Source organism: Nicotiana tomentosiformis, chromosome 3, assembly GCF_000390325.3.
Source record: "Nicotiana tomentosiformis chromosome 3, ASM39032v3, whole genome shotgun sequence".
NCBI classification, from domain to species: Eukaryota; Viridiplantae; Streptophyta; class Magnoliopsida; order Solanales; family Solanaceae; genus Nicotiana; species Nicotiana tomentosiformis.
In genome coordinates, this window is record NC_090814.1 from 74,815,940 (window position 1) to 74,833,849 (window position 17,910).

At 36.0% G+C, this 17,910-nt stretch overlaps 3 protein-coding genes across 3 annotated transcripts; 2 read left to right on the forward strand and 1 right to left on the reverse strand.

Moving 5' to 3' along the window:
• Positions 1–385: 385 nt before the first annotated feature.
• On the forward strand, positions 386–790 carry LOC138908024 (uncharacterized). Its single transcript, XM_070198654.1, has one exon. The coding sequence runs from the start codon at positions 386–388 to the stop codon at positions 788–790; it is 405 nt and encodes a 134-aa protein (XP_070054755.1).
• A 6,130-nt stretch (positions 791–6,920) lies between these two features.
• LOC104093785 (uncharacterized) lies at positions 6,921–12,059 on the forward strand. Its single transcript, XM_009599599.4, has 6 exons — positions 6,921–7,110; positions 7,217–7,272; positions 7,501–7,624; positions 7,717–7,823; positions 11,478–11,532; positions 11,612–12,059. The coding sequence occupies exons 1-6, from the start codon at positions 7,029–7,031 to the stop codon at positions 11,689–11,691; spliced, it is 504 nt and encodes a 167-aa protein (XP_009597894.1). The 5' UTR covers positions 6,921–7,028; the 3' UTR covers positions 11,692–12,059.
• Positions 12,060–13,022: 963 nt separating this feature from the next.
• LOC104093784 (21 kDa protein-like) lies at positions 13,023–13,895 on the reverse strand. Its single transcript, XM_009599598.4, has one exon. It carries the CDS (start codon positions 13,813–13,815, stop codon positions 13,198–13,200), a length of 618 nt encoding a protein of 205 aa, XP_009597893.1. The 5' UTR covers positions 13,816–13,895; the 3' UTR covers positions 13,023–13,197.
• Between the last annotated feature and the right edge of the window lie 4,015 nt (positions 13,896–17,910).

The window sequence follows — 17,910 nt, forward strand, 5'->3', positions numbered from 1 at the left end:
AAGAAGAAGAGATCATGAACAATGTTAATCAACCAAATGAGGAAGTTCGAATTGATATTGATGATAGTGTGGAAGAGACTCAAGAGGGGGTGAACCTGTCTAGGCAACACATCATTGACATACCGAAGCCGGTAGTGAAAAAGGCAAAGGCACCATTGCCTAAGCCTCCTATATACCCTCAAAGACTTGCCAAGCAAAATCTTGAGAATCAATTCAAGAAGTACATTCAAATGATGAAGAGTCTCTCAATAATGTGTCATTGGTAGATGCTTTAGAATAAATGACCAACTATGCAAAGTTTATGAAGGATCTTGTGACAAAGAAGCGATCGATTAATTTTTAGACTATCAAAGTCACTCATTAAGTGAGTGCGATTGTTCATTCAATGGCTCCTAAGTTGGAGAATCCCGGTGCTTTCATGATTCCATGTACAATTGGAAGTGTCGAGTTTGCTAAAGCTATTTGTGATATTGGGGCAAGTATAAATTTGATGCTCTATTTGGTTTTCAAGACCTTGGGGATTGGAAAACCAAGACCCACTTCTATGAGATTGCAAATGGCCGATCGTACCATGAAAATGCCAATGAGAGTGATTGAAGATGTTTTGGTTCGGGTTGATAAATTCACTCTTCCGGTGGATTTTGTCATTCTAGATTGTGAAGTCGATTGTGAAGTGCAAATTATTCTTGGAAGGCCTTTCCTTGCTACGGGTAAGGATCTTTGTGATGTTGAAGCCAGAGATCTCACTTTTCGGGTTGGTGATAAAAATGTGGTATTTCTATGTGTGTAAGTCCATGCGGCAACCAAATAGCAATGAGGTGTGTTCTTTTGTGGATTTGATGACCGATATTATTGTTGATGATACAAGTGCTACTATCAATGTTGGTGATATGTTGGAGGCCGCCTTGGTCAACTTTGATGATGACGAGATGGATGGTTTCATGGAATGTGTGAACTCTTTGCAAGGAATGGGGTCTTACAACTATGCACCCCGGAAATTATCTTTGGATCTTGAAAATAGGAAGATTCATCCTACAAAGCCTTCTATTAAAGAGCAGCCTACCTTGGAGTTGAAGCCATTGCCTCCACACTTCCGGTATGAATTTATTGGCCCTTGTTCTACTTTATCGGTTATTCTTTCCTCTTGTTTGACTAACGTGCGGGTAGATTCTATATTGGCGGCATTACAAAAGAGGAAGAAGGCTATTAGGTGGACCTTGGCAGTTATTCGGGGTATAAGCCCCGCCTTTTAAATTCATAAGATCAAGTTAGAGGATGCGTTAAGTCATCCATTGAACATCAAAAAAGACTCAATGAGGCTATGCAAGAAGTTATCAAGTAGGATATTATCAATTCATTGGATGTCGGGGTTGTCTACCTGTAAGGACCCGTTAAAATATCCTAATGATTTAAGATTTTAAAGTGCACCAGCGATATTTGGGATTAAAGTATTCGAGTATTAAAGGAGACATATGGGATAGAACCACGTCATTTTGAAATGAAAATATATGTTTAAGGTGTGTTGGAACATTTTAAGGAGTTTTGTGAATGGAAAGAATTTGTGTGTGACAAGTTGGATACATTAAATGGAAAGGATATTATTATGTAATCATGGTTTCATACTTATATGAAGGTTTGGAAGTCAATTCAGGTCTATATCATAGTAAGGTATCAACTGAGGGTGAGTGGAGAAGCAAGAAATCAAAAAGACAATAACTGGGAACGTGCTAGGGTCCGTGCAACGCGTGGATTGTGGCACGCCAGCCCTCTCAGCAACTTTGAAAACCAGTGAAGTATAGGCATTTGGTGTTGGCACTGGCACACTACCCCAACCTGAAGCCTTTATAAGTACTCACCTTGGGGGTTCATTTCCTCCATTTCACTTGGACGGATTTTGGAGCTCTTCTCCATTCTCTCAAGACCACCAACCCCTCTCTTCTTCAAGGTAAGAAATCCCCATTATCTTGGTGTGAAATTCCATCATTTCTACATTAGTATTGATGAAATCTACACATAAAATAACTAAATTTTCAAGAAATTTCTTCAAGAACTCAAAGGAGGGTTTTGCAAGATTTCTTTCAAAAGGTAATCCTACACCCTTAGACTTACATGTATGAATTTATTATGGGAATATGAGTATGAACTAAGTATTGGAACTCATGGGATGGTGATTGAAAGCCATAAATTCCAAATTTAACTACATAACCATTGTAGAGATTGAAAGGTGATTATTTGATGGAATTTTGTTGGTTGGGTATGGATGGATGGTCATGTATGTGATGTTGGAAATTATAAAATATTTATGAATGATGGTGGGATAAATTGTTAGTAAATAGTGATAGTTGGATGAACTAATTCTATAGTAAAGAGGTGTAGAGATTCATGCCTACTAGATGTTTGATAAAATACCTAAATGGCCTAAATTATGGAATTTGTTACTAATATTGGTCACATTGGATGTTGTTATTGTCGATTGAAGTTGCTTAGTGTAGTGGATCATTGTAGTATCATTAAGGGACGAATTTGAGGTATGTTGGCTAAACTTCTTTCCTAGAATTGAATCCTATGATGTTCTTTTGAGTCCCGAGTTATTCTTTATAAAATAACTATTCCGAATAAGCTTTGTGTTGAAAGGTATATGTTCAAAATGTATTCCGGATGATGTTATCATATGATGTTATCCTTCGGGAATGTGTTCAAAGTAAGAGCTGGGTTTAAAAATGTTATGACTCCAAGTAGTGTTTCAAGTGAAGGATATTACGCCAAATTGTGTATGAAGTCTCAATGTGCTTAAGACTCTTAATTCCTCATAGGTGTACTAAAAGTCGTGATTAGAGATTCTTTGTTGTCGATAATCTATAAAGATGCTTGTAAGTGAAAGCAGTGAGTTGGGGATATAAAGTGTGGACACCGTACCGAGAATGAAAGTTATGCTTGTGACCAATAGCGCCAATAAAATAAAATGGTGTGTCAGATATTATACAATAAGCCTTGATTAAACTGTTCTAATTTGACTTCTAAAATAGATTTGCCTAAAAGCTTATGTACTCAAGTCGTGCCCAAATATGGTTGTTTCAACGAATTCTATGCTTTGTAAGTATTTTCAATGTGTTTTGAGCTCCTATATATTCATGAGTTGAAATTGTGTATTGTCCTTTTTGGGAAAAGTTATTTCAAGAGTATTCTATATGATGATCTTTATGGTGATAATCCTTGAAAGTAAAGAAATAAAAATGCGGAATATGATATACGGCCATAGTGCCATGAATGAAGAATAATATGTATGAACAAGGAAGCCAATGAAATAATGACGTTGTAAGTAGTTGAAATTAATTATGAAGTGATATATGGTATGCAAGGTTATGAGATTAACGTATTTGTACTTATGTTTCCAATGTGTTATAAGCTCCTACGCCCTTATGAGGAGAGTCTATTGTGTTCCTAAATATTTTAAATATTCTTGATGTCCTATGATCACCCATGGCAAGTACAAGTAAGTGATGGTATCAACATGAAATATGGCCGTTTGCCAAAATAAGAATTAAGGGGTGAGGCGGCATGACCGCTTTGTGTAGGGATTGTGGTATTATGATACACCTCCACTCGCATATATTGGGGTGAGGCGGCATGACTACTTTGTGTAGAGATTGTGGCATTGTGATACACCTCCACCCGCATATATTGGGGTGAGGCGGCAGGACCGCTTTGTGTAGGGATTGCGGTATTGTGATATACCTCCACCCGCATATATTGGGGTGAGGCGGCATGACCACTTTATGTAGGGATTGTGGTATTGTGATACACCTCCACCCGCATATATTAGGATGAGGCGGCATGACCGCTTTGTGTAGGGATTGTGGTATTGTGATACACCTCCACCCACATATATTGAGGTGAGATGGCATGACCGCTTTGTGTAGGGATTGTGGTATTGTGATACACCTCCACCCGCATATATTGGGGTAAGGCAGCATGACCGCTTTGTGTAGGGATTGTGGTATTGCGATACACCTCCACCCGCATATATTGGGGTGAGGCGGTAGGACCACTTTGTGTAGGGATTGTGGTATTGTGATACACCTCCACCCGCATATATTGGGGTGAGCGGCATGACCGCTTTGTGTAGGGATTAAGGTATTTTAATACACCTCCACCCGCATATATTGGGGTGAGGCGGTATGACCGCTTTGTGTAGGGATTATGGTATTGTGATACACCTCCACCTGCATATATTGGGGTGAGGCGGCAGAATCACTTTGTATAGGGATTGTGGTATTGTGATACACCTCCACCGCATATGTTGGGGTAAGGAGGTAGGGCCGCTTTGTGTGAAGGTGATTATAGAGGATTCCCGACTTAATATCTATAAAATTGAATGGAAGCTCTTAATAAATATGCTTGACGTTAACGGCTATCTAAGCCCTTTTATTGTTATCATATTTCATCATATTCATGTTGTATTTCCTAGTCCTTGAATAGGTGTATTTTGTATTGTGTAAGTGAATATTGTGAACGGTCTATGAGACACATAGGTGTATAATATGATATATGAACACTAAGGACAGTATATGAAACGTATATGTGTAAAGGAGGGAGGAAGGTGCCACTTTCATTGGCCTTGTTTGTACATGTTGATACAATTACATTATATTATGTATTTCACGTATAGTTCATATGGCTCAGTTGATCCTAAAAGAAGTTTAGAATGATGCAAGTATGATAAGACTTGAAATGTGATTCTATGGAATGTTTCGTAATTTCTTGACGTATTTTATTTGCCTCTTATTTGAGTTACCACATTATCATATGTTGTTTTTACTGCCTTACATACGAGTACTATTCCACATGTACTCACGTCCCTTTTGCCGGGGTCGCTGCATCTTTTAATAGATGCAAGTATACTTCTACAGGATGATATGGATCTTTGATAGGGATCTTCTTCACTACTCAGCTTATGATGAGCCCGCTACAGTTCTAGTGGGTGTTTGGGTCTAGTTCATTTTATGTATTTAGGCATCTATTGTCATAGAAGCTCCATGTACACTGTGGGTCATGTAATTAATGATTTGAGTTTTGTCATGTATTTATGTTCACAGTTATTTATAAGGTTGCGCACCCATCATGAGAAAGATTGTAGGCCATTGAGCCAAATGTATTCAATTTAAAAGTCATGATCTAATGATGTTTTGGTAAATCATGAATGAGTAATGATGAGAAGTTAATGTAAATTAGGATTGCTCGACTAGGTTTAGTCGGCGTAGAACCTCCCGAAGGATATTTTTGTTAGCGAATTTTGGGCAACTATAAATAGATGGAAATCACTTTTTTAAGGTCAAGTTTTGAAGTTTTCTTAGCTGTAGCCGTTGTAGTTTACCATTTTGGATAATTTGTGATTATTTTGGGACAAAAAATCATAGTTTATCATTTTAATTTTATATTATGGCTTTAATTAGTATTTCTTCTTTGTTTTCTTCATTTTCTACTATGAGTAACTAGATACTTACTAGGGTTGTAACACAACTCTAGTGTGTAAACCTTATGCGTATTTAATTTAATACTTGTTTATGATTGAGTGTTTATTATTTAGCATTGTTCATGCTTTAATTTTAGAATTAATGATTGCAAACATCGTTTCATGCCTTTTTGACTTGGTCTTTACTTGAGAAAGAGAGACCTAGTCTAGGAAAACTTGGCTAAAAAGAAATTGGGTTAGTTAAGGATTTGACTAGACTAATTAAAGGGTTTAAACTAGAGATAGAAAAAACCCGACTTGAGCTCATATCGATTATTTAGCTTGGTACCCATTTGGGCTTGAGAAAACCAAATTGGAAAAAATCACTCTATGACCGAGTGGTATTGAGTGGGTAAATTAGAGTTGAGAGCTATAATACACCCCAATCAATAAAATAAGTGTTAACGTAATTAACCCATTAGGCGAATGTTACATCCCTAGGGGTTTTTTACCTATTTGAAAACAACCAACAATAAATAGTCAATTTTTAGTTTTATTTATCTAGTTGAGCATTGATAGTGTAATTTATAAGATGTAATTTGCAAAACCAACTTGATTGGATGTGTATTTAAGTTGTTTTGTCTTCACGCATCAAGTATACACTCAAACACCTATTGTTAGCTCCTTGAGAAAATCGACCCCGACTCCTAGTTGGGTACTATTCTTTCAACGACCTCTTTCACTCATTTATTGAGTGTGGATTGGGAGTGGATCACTAATCATAATAGTTAATGAATGAAAGCTTCATCCTTCTACCCAAAATTGTTTTTTACAACAACAAACCTATCCAACAAATGATGTATGGGCAGGGTAGAGTATATATAAACCTTACCCCTATCTTGTGAGGGTAGAGAGTTTGTTTCTGATAGACCCTCAGTTTAAAGAAAGATGAAAAGAAGCAATACCACCAAGCAGAAATAATAGCATGATAATATAATCGAAGCGAAAGAAACACGAATAAGAAATAGAAACAATGCAAGAGCATAAGAAAATACAAGAGCAATACTAATACTACTAGTATGGATAAAGAAAAATATTCAACTACCTACTAACCTTCTACCCTAATTCTCGACCTTCACAACCTCCTATCAATGATCATATTCTTGGTAATCTGAAGTTGTGCCATATCCTGCCTAGTCACCCTCCCAATGCTTTGGAATACCTCTTCCTCCCCTCATACCCACTAGAGCCAACCTTTCAGTTGTGTCACTCCTCTTCACATGTCCGAATCATCTCAGTCTCACTTCTCACGTCTTGTCCTCCTATGTGAATGAAACATTTTTTTTTACTTATTATTTTTTATTTATTCTAACTAATGAGAATATTCAATTGAAAATAGTTTGTTTTTTATTTTAAATTTAATTTCTGTCCACTACATTGTGAAAAGGTTTCTAGGCAACTAAGTTTCTAATTGCTAGTCTTTTCTGCTTGTGTGGCTTTGGGCCAAAAATAGAGGCGTTATTCTTATTCAACAGAGACGTTACTGGAATTCGTGAAGAAGAAAGAGGGGGAGATCATGAATCAAAGGGCAGGAGGAAGAGGGAGGCCGTCCGGAACCGATGGCTCTGATTTCTCCTACCGCATGGTCGTCGATTCCAGTATACTTCCCCCTTTTCCATTTCCCCAACTCTTTTTCTCCTCTCTCTCTCTCTCTCTCTCTTTTAATTTTTCTTCTTAATTATTATTTTTAAAATTTTCTGGTAGGATACACGAAAGTTGCAAAGGCAAAGTCTCGTCTTGCCAAATTGATCTTCGCTCAGGTTTGTTAGATTGGATTTCTGTGATTATTGCATAAAGATCTCTGGTTTAATCAGAATTGGTTATTTCAAGGCAATTTTTCTGATGTTCAGACAGGGTTAAAATAAGCTGATAAGTTAGTTGCTCATTAAGATATTACTAATTCATCAGCAAGATTTCGATTTGAATTGCGCCAACGCGAATGTAGCATCTTTATGGAGTAGTTTATAAACTTGTATCATGTACTGCAGGCAGTCACTCAATTGATGATAACAGCTAATGTATTTATTTCATTATCAAAGAAGGAGTCTCCCAATAGAGTTTCTGTTTCTTCCCTTGCAATTGGCTTGGTGTCTGTTCTGGCAGGGGAACTAGGTTTGCTACTGGATCTCATTCGTGACCTAGTTTTTTTTTTTATTTTTTATGTTTTCACCTTTTAATGAGACATTTTCTCTTGTTATATATAGGTCGAAAGAGAAGCAGATCCAACTTTTTGAAGTTTTATGTCTTTGGGTCATCCATGGCGATCCTGCTGTCAGTGGCATGTCTTGCTATGAGCAATCTCTCATTGGAGGTACGGTTATGTGTTAATTCATTTTGATGAGAAAATTGATGCTACTAGTTGTTGTTACTGAAAGAAAGTTATCTATGATGTTTTTGCTTTATGTTTTATTATGCTGAACAGGGACCTCTCCATTTTTTGGTATGATTGAGTTAATATCAAAATTGCTGCAACAAATGTAGTTGTTTTACTTATTTCAACCTTCCTGTTGCTTGCTAAATGCTAACACAAGAAATTTGGGACCTGAGCAACAAATGTCAAGTTTGTCTGTGATTTTATTCAGCAGTATGCACCATGTTTTCAAATCATGAGTTTTGTATCTGACTATGGAATTATCTTAGGCCCTACAAACTCAAATACTTATACCTTCTAATGATAAAATTTGATCACTTTTAAGTTCCGAAATTGCCTCTCTTTTCATCATCGACAGCTCATGACATTATACTGCAATTTGGATGTTGCTGACAATTTGGTTAGCTCGGCCTCATCCCAAAAGGTGGGGTGGGTGGGTGGGTGGGTTGGGGGGGGGGAATTGTTTGTTTTGTTTTGTTCTTTTTTCGCTTTTGGATAATGGATTATTTAATTGAATCAGAGATAGAATTAAGGGAGTGCTGACATTTATCGAAAGGGCTGCAATTTACAAAAAGAGATTGCATATTCCCCTATAGCTCCTGAAATGAAGATAAGAACTCAAGAAAAGGTGTCTAAATTGTATACATCCTTCAGTGTTTTCTTCCAAAAGCTATTCAATACATATATAAGTACATTATATAAGTACATGAAATGCTTCCTCTATCTCTATGTACTCAAACATCTGATGTTTCTTTTTCTCCCGCTCACCCGTATTCTGCAGCACATACTATCTCTTTTTTTTTTTTGGTATGTGAGTTTGATAAATAGGTTTTCAAGACTAATGGTAGTGTAAAGACGCTTTCTTCTCCATTGTTACTCTGAAATCCAGGATAGGCTGTTGAACATATGTTTTGGGAAGTCTTTTCTGCTGAAAATTTAGCAAGCTAAGCACCAGACTGGTGTATGAAGACTTAATACATGTCACATGAAGTTGTGAAGCAAACAAATAATTAAGTAAAAAGGTACCCTCAATGTTTCTCGCTGCCGGTGTTTCTTCACGTTATCCCTAAATTGGCGTAGGCACACAATGCTAGATTTAGAAGGATTCATACTTAGCCTAGGTTGGGTTCACTGTATGTATGATGTTTTATGTTTCAATAGGTGCAGCTGTTGCTGCATGATAAGTTATCACGTGTAGCAGAATGCGCTTGCATCTGACTTTACGAGATACTACCAGCACTCTTTATCCCAAAAAAAAAATGAGATACTACCGGCACTGATGTTGCAACATTCTCTTGGCACTCGAATGCCCAATTTTGGCTGAAAGAGTTATATGGATATCAACACCCAATGAAGAATTAGAGAACCTAGATTTACTTGGATGGTGGCACTTGATTGTTGAATTCCTTAACTCAAGATTCTGAAGTTGTGGTTTCAAGGTGTATTTGAAGTGAAGTTTCTCTAAAATCTTCAACATCCACTCACAAATTTTCAACTTCCATAAACTCCTTTACCAAAAGAAACTGCGGTTTTCAACACAATTTCAACTCCCACCAACCTTTTTTCCAATTTGTATTTCAAAAAGGTTTTTTCTCATCTTCAAATGTTGCCCAAACGGCTCCTAGAATCTTAAGAAGCAGTACTTATATTTCTTATGTTTGCAAGAGATGTTTTTCTCCATTTACACTGTGGATGGTTTTTTATTTTTGAGAAAGACAATAGTATATAATTAATATAGCAGTTAGAAAGTGCAGGTAAATATATATCATAAGCATAGATAGAGCCCCAAAAAAAGACACTAGCGTATTCTTGTAGGGTATCCATGATTTCTTAGATGGATACTGCATCATTTTCATACACTTATTTACCTGCAGTCATAAATTATTAAATTTGACTTAATTTTGTGAATGGGGTTGAGTTTGTTTACAAAGCATCTTAAGTTCCTTTCCCTCCAAATAGTCTACCAAATGCTTGTGTTCCACCATTTATATTGACATTCTGTAATTACCCTTCCGATTGAGCTCCTCAAGGCTTCTGCTATTTATCCAGGCATGATCCAATGTAATCCTGGGATATTCAAAATATTTTCCAAAGTAGGCTGTTTCTGGAAAAGTGTAAGAACCTGTGGTTTATACTCCCTGATTGCTCACCACAAAGGTAACACCTGTTACATAAATTTAGGCCCCTTCTCTGTTGGTTGTCTTGACTTAGACATACCTCTCTAGCTACCAACCATGGGAAACAAGCAACTTTTTATGGGGATTTTTTCTTCCATATTCTTTTCCATGGCCTACATGAATTCTGTTGTGTGCTTCCAGCGAGTACCTTGTAGTAGGATTTAACTGAGAACACTCCAGTTTTTCCTGCCTTAATTCAATTCTGTCTTCATTATTGAATAGCTGCTGAAAAGATTCTAAAGTTGCAAAAAATTCAGTCACTCTATCCAGTTCGCAATCGGTAAATTCCTTCTGAAGTATATCCTCCAGCTATGTCTCTGTCAGAGAAGCCAAGGAAGCTTCCTTGTATTGGGAAATTGCAAACAGTTCAGGGTACTGATCTTTCAGCCGGGTCGTAGCCGTTCCATTTATCTCCCCATGTACACCATGGATAATTTTATTGGAATAGTATGGTCTTTCTGGTAGTTTCTCGTCAGCTTGTAGTAAAAATAGATGAGTTAATAATGCTAGTCCTTCCTCCACAACCCTTTTCTGAGAGAAGGTAAAAAAGAGAGTATAACCCGAGTCACTAATCCACTGAGAGACCAAAATATCTCAACATCCACTTATCTTGGTTGTTTGTGACAATACTTGTCTGAAGGCAGGTAGCCTTTTATGGTTCCTTTTACTCTATTTATGCCCAAAGAGAAAAGGAAAAAGAAAAAAAAAAGGTTCCACTTGTCTCTTCCTCGTCCTTATCACTCTGTTGTTACCCCTCCTTACTAGCAACTGCACCACCTGGTATTTCCTGTGTATCCTTTGTTGAAGATCCCCTGCTCGTGTTCACCCGTCTCTTCATTCCCTCTGTATCCTTTGTTGAAAATCCCCTGTTCTGTGTTCACCAGTCTCTTCATTCCCTCGTTCACTCTATGGTTGCCTCTTTTTAGCATCAAAGTGACCACTTGATAGTTCTATCTCATTGTCCATGAGGTTGGAAAGTGGCTTTGACGGTATTCCAATTTTCAAATAGTTTTCTTAGGGGTTGATTGGTTAAGATGGAAGTAAAAGAATGGAATCAAGCAATAAGTACGATAACTTATTTGGAGTTCACAAAACACTATCTTTACAGAATCCATTTTTTCCTTCCTTCAGAACTTGTCAAGCCACTTGGAGTGTTCCTCTCTCATTTGCAAGAAATTAGTTGCTCCTTTTGATTTTTTGTCATTTTGCTTCTTTCTTTGATTTCTTGCTATTATTTGGGCTTGATTAGAAGTAATCTAATGATGTTATTTGTGTATTTGCTTCTTTCTTTGATTTCTTGCTATTATTTGGGCTTGATTAAAAGTAATCTAATGATGTTATTGTGTATTTGCTTCTTTCTGATTTCTTGCAATCATTTTGGCTTGATTGAACACAATCTAATGATGTTTTTCTGTAGGCTTTTCAAAATTTTACAAGTTTGGAGACTCTAAAGATTGCAGCTGTCCTACTAGGTAAGCCTCATATTGCAAAGCTGGTTCTCATCATATGCCGCATACGATTGGTGTATTAACCATGTCCTTTGTTCTGCAGGATTTGTGGTACAATTTTTTGCTATTGGTACAACCATATCTCTTATTAAAAATATGGCACCTCCTAAGAGGGCTTCTTGATTATTAGTGCAACTCTGGTGTTATTCCAAATGTCTGACTGACTAAAGAGGTTTCTTATATGCTTCTGATTCGATGGAGATGCTGCTGTAAGTTGCCTTTATCAATGCAATTTTTGTAAGCTTTTCTGAGTTAACAGAATCTCGAGCTTTTGACATGTTCAACCATAGATTTTTAGTGTATCAGTCCGGTTGTACCTAGCCTTTGTTTTTTTCTTTTCCTTCTCAGTGAATCTTAGACCTCTTTTTCTTTTTTGACCATTTGCTAATCTATGTTGCTAGTTACTTTTTTTAGGCCATCGTTGTTTGCTGAGGCCGAGTGTGAATATGCAAAAAGATATTACCGCATGATGCATAAATAGTTTAACCTTGTATTGCGGGAATTCACAATGCTAATTACAAATACTACAGGTTAACTTTCTGAAAAGATTGCTAGTCAGTAAATTTGTGCCTTATTCTGCCAGCAAGTAATTCAATATGAATCAAATATACGTTCTGTTTTCTTTTTTCCGATTTTCACCTTTGTTCAGATCATATAATACATGAGCGTAACTATAGTGTAGCATGCGATTTGATAGTACCCGCAATCTTATTAATGCAAACAAAGTCTGTTGGTGTAAATCGCTGATAGCCTGATGCCACTCTTTGTCTCGAAGGCCCCTCTGCTCTCGAAAACTACTACTTTATTGTACAGAGTTGGCTGTCCATGTGCCTAAAGTTTTAAACGCAAGTTAGAGATTGGCTCATGCATTAGATATGGCCTATTCCTTGGGGCAGATAACACCAAAAAAGGAAAAGTTTTTTCAGATTTTGCAAAATATCAAAAGTTCAGTAGCTTTTAATTTTTGTACAAACTGAAACACTTTTCTTTATTGGTGTTTGGTTGAGAAATAGCTTTTGCTGAAAATAGAGAAAATACTTCCATTTTTGCAGCAAATGGCTACCCGTCCAAATTATAAAATAGAATAGTCATCAAATCTTAAGCTGGTCTTTGGTTAAAAATTTTGGAAACTTGTTTTGAAATTCTTTTGAATTATTTTTCTTCGAAACACTAAGAAGAAGAATTTAATAATGTTTGTGAAAACTGGAAAACTAAACCCCCAAACCTAACGTTATATACTCGCTTTAGTCGGACTTTTTTTTCTTTTTTCATGCCTCTTGAGGTGCTTTTAGTCGGATTGGATGCGGTCCTAATCATTCTATTGCCACACTTGCCCTTCATATCATTTTTGACTGATCGATCTAGCTCACTGTTGCAAGTCTTCAACTAAGATTGATCGAGGAATTGTTGCTATTAATATATTTAAGATTATACTACTGTTGTTGCCCTGTGTATCATGCACAAAAATTACCTTTTCTATAAATGCATATGGAACAGACTTATATAAGAAAATTACCCAAAGCTGACGACCCTGCTACTTCAGGGATCAGCAAAGGAAGAACTAAGTACACTTTGAGAAAAACGAGAAATAACACTATATAGGAGTGTACGTGTAATTGACTTCTTGCTCTAGCCGTGAAAAGCGGCAAGGCTGTTGATCAAAGCCAAGGCATTGCTCGTCATATGTGCAACGTCCAGAATCCTTCCCCTTACTACTGTCTTAACTTTCCCGTTCATAACTTTTCCGGCAAACCCCTCGGTGCAGGTGTCCTCGTCAGTCAAAGCAGCACTTACCCACGTTTGAATATCACTCATTTTAAGGTCAAAATCTTTGCCCCTTAGCTGCTTCATTTCGCCCAAAGACTTTCTCAATTCAACGACAGCGTCGCTTAGTTCCTCCACACAGTCATGCATGGCACCGATCTCTCTCGGCGTCATGCCTTGGCCGTGTGCCAACTCCACCATCGTGACAGATGTAGACTGCGCTGTTTCGAGGCTGACGGTGAGGGATTCATGGGCTAGAAGTTGAGGGGAAACCCCAATAGCAGTTGCACGGCTTGATAATGAACTGAAACAGAGGTTTGGATATGTAGTTGATTTGCATGATGTTCTTATAAACTCCGTATTTGTATCTCCGGCTACTGGCCTTGCCGCTGAAACTGACTCCGTGAATGAAGAAGATGTGAAGACAACTAAAATAAGAAAAATAGTTTGGAAATGGCTACGGTTGTTACAAGTTCCTTCCATTTTTCTTTCCCTAAGCTTTTTGTTAATCTGTCTGTCTCTCAATAACTAAAGCTAGTTGAGTTATGATGAAAATGGGAATGCGGGGTTCTGAATTTATAGGAAAAACTCCCTAGTGGGGATGAGCTTTTACCGTGCGAATTAAATGTACAGAAAAACAAGAAGTTCTACTTTTCTTTAGATAGAGAGGGATAATTTGAACACAGCAGAGCTTTACAAATCTGTCACAGTCAAAGCAATGTCGATGACAAATACAAAAATATGCACACTTAATTTAGAAAAGGATAATCAATTGTAAATTACTCTATTTTCATTCTTTGGGGAAGAGTTAAAAGTGATTAAATCCGATTACGTACATTTGCTCAAATTAGAATCATTACCCAAGGTAAATACCAGAATGTAGTCACTTGTTGAAAACTAGGAAAAAAGTTCAATATATATACACTCACATTTACCTGTTGTAGCATATAACATGCTTTATTTTCAAATATCTTGTATTCTCCACATATTTTTCTTTAATGATTATGTTAAGACTGGTTCAGACGATCTTTAAGCATTTCCTAAATAACATGTTTAATCATGCTATGATTATTTTTTTTGACTAGGTTAAATTGCTGTTGCTCTGCTTTTTTCTTTCTTTAAACATTAGGTAATGTACATATGTCCCTATAGCAGGCTTTGAAGAGCATTCCTCGTAGGTCCATGAAGAAAAAAGCAAAAAACAAATTCCTCGTAGGTCCACTCCTTAATTTGCATGATGTTGTAGGCCTGGTCAGAAACGTTCAACTGAATAAGTAGAGCCATCCATCTATATGCAGCCAATGCATACACGTTATAGGATAAACTTTGCCGACTGAATATGCATTTAGAAAAAAGTAAAGAAAAAAAGGATTCAAGAGGGGGATGGCAAGATTGTACTCCAGTTGAATAAAGAGTATCTTAGTGGATTTGATAGTCATAAATAGGGTTTAAACATTAACAAACATATTTTGTTGCAGGTGGGAAGGATCTGGGTTCTGGAACAAGTACCTATTGCTTTTACAACACAATATGTTTTTGAATGAGACGACAAAAATATCTAAAGGTCGCTTTTCATTTTCTTTTATGTCGTTTAAATAAGTTGCTCAAAATATCTAAACTGCAAGTGGTGCTCATTACGAAATTAATCACGACTCCAACTTGGAGCTTCAACGCATGTGCATGGAGTCCCCATTATGAACATTATTGATTACCAATAATGAAAAACATATGGCCCGTAAAGATAACAATGGTACTTTGCACTTAAGATAATTCACTTATAATCTAAGATTTATAATGCTTGTACATTTATTCCTAGTAAAAAACAACCATGTGACTCTCAAAAGAGCGTGTTCCAAGTGTTACTATTTACAAACAATGAGAGAGGATTGAAGATTTTTCTAGTTCAATATTTTCGCTTGCTTTATTTATCTTTCAGATATTTTTTGTGTTGAATGTCTACAAAAATAATGCTATTAGAAATGCCGTTGTTGTAGTAAAATGAGAGACCAGAAATTTAAATGGGTTATTTATGTTACGCGTGCAAACAAAGTCTCAAATTAAAAATTGATAAAAAAAAATTACATATAGGGTGATACTTCTTTATGTTGGGATGAAAAAACTCTATAGGCTTGACTCAAAACGGATAATATAACACCATATGTTAAGAGTATTTTTGGATTGTTTTAACGTAACAAACTGATACCAGAGCTGATAGTTCAGCGGGACGAATGTGGAAATGACGGGGAGTATCTCTTATACTGCGGCTGTGAAGAGCTAAGAAACAAGCCAACAAAGTTATATGATGGAATGAGTCAATTTATTACCTTTGCCCGTCTACAAGTATCCTACCTGTAGTGGGGAGATTCAAACACAAGATGAAGCCTATGAGCTTTGGTGGTCATAAATACTTGGATTAGATGGGTGACATGCGGTGAATTTCTAGATAAATTCACAAGTCTTGATGATGGTGGTACTTAATTCGAGGGAGAGATTGTTACTTGTGCATATGAAGTTTCACATTAGAACATATAAAATATTGATACTCTTAACGGTGCGAGGTTTATTGGGAAATATTGTGCGAGTTATATATGCCCGAACCTATAGTTTAGTAACACACTATGTTAAGAGTGTTTAGGATTATTAATATAAAGTTTACTATATCAAAGTAAAAAGAGTGAACTACAGGCTGAAATCTATCTATTGCAGTTGCAGGCGGCAAAATTTTTACCGCGCTAGTAAATATATGCCTCATTCTTTTAATTAAACGAATAAATATAAGCCACTAACAAACTAAATGTAAGACTCCGTTGAGTGTATCCCCTTTTCAAGGAAAGAAGAAAGATTCGAGTTACGTTACCAACGAATTTGTTGCCTGAAATATTCACTAGCTATTGCACCCCTGAATTGTTAGGGGAATGCTAATATGATAAAGAGTGGGAAAATTGTACAATTACCTAGAGGTGTTCATAACACGCAGCCGGAAGACAATAACAAAATCCTAGGTAGAACTTTTCATGTTTAAAATTTATTTACATGTTAAAGATCAGATCTAAGACGTACCCGGTATAAAGAGTCTCGTTTTAAATTTCTTCGATAGTGTGAAGACTCTATGCGTATCCACACCGAGACTGATCCTTGCTATCAACTCTTTGATCAATGAAATCCCGCGAATAAATTGAATGAAAATATTGTGTTGAAATTTTTCTCAAAAATCTCAACTCAAAGGTAGAAGAACAAGAAATAATTTTCTTGTACTAGTATTTTCTATCTTGGCTTTGTATTGCACTATTACTTTCTCAAAGCAATTTTCTTCTCAAGAATAACTCTCTTGATTTTTTACGTAACTTTACAATATGTATAAGATCTATATGTGCCTTATTCTTAATTAGGACTCTCTCTCTCTCACACACACACACACACACACTATATATATATATATATATATATATATATATATATATATATACACACACACACACATACACACACACACACACACACACATAATTTTCATTGAAAAATACAAATCACATGCCTTATGGTAAATATTTAAAAAAATATGTAACTCATTTATGGAATTCAGCTCTAAATTGAATTCTACAACTTAGTCAACATTTTAAAATAAAAACATGTAACTCATTTATGGAATTCAATTCTAAATTGAATTCTACAACTTAGTCAACATTTTAAAATAAAAACATGTAACTCATTTATATTCATATACACAAATATTAATTATAATTACCAAGTACATATATATATCAATCAAGAGATGTAATTTAATTTTCTTATTTAAAATAGAAAACTTCAACTTGTCCACAATATTAATTATATCATATGTGCTAACAAAGAATATAATAATATTTTATTTGAACTAATAACTAAATTTATTTGACTAATTAAATTCTTTAATTTAATTATCAAATAATAAAGTAATTAATCCTTTAGCAAAGATCAGAACACTCGTTAGTGTGCGACCCCATAGGTTCAATACTAAGCCTGTAGTAAATTGATCACATCAATATAGTAATCAAGGGTGACGTTTAGCAACACTCCTTAACGACCGGATAACATAAAGTATATAATTTACTCTCAAGAACCTGTAGAAGAATAACGTATTAATTCCTACTGTCCTTATAACTTTGGGTCACCCTAGGATATGGTTCAACTGTCAAATCCTAATAGGCGATCGACTATGTATTAATGTCAAAAATAATCGAACATTGAATGACCTAAGAAGCTCTTTTCTTCTTTCATTCAATCGCTCTGGCCAAGGTCTTAATTTGTTCGGTTATAATTTATGACAACATGGAGCTTAAACTCATCACCAAGAGTTGACAGATTTCAATTTGATCAATCACTAATTCTACAAGTATTTAATCGTACCCAATATCCTTTCAACTATCGTCCTAGGGCTATAGTGTCTAGTATCAAAGCACAATAAATAACTTGTCAATTACTATGATGATATCAGGTCAAAGGAAACTCTTACATCATATTCTTCAAGAGAATATCGTATTGACAGTTTATGATAATTCTAACCATTAGAAATTATCTAATGAATCGGTTCAATGATCA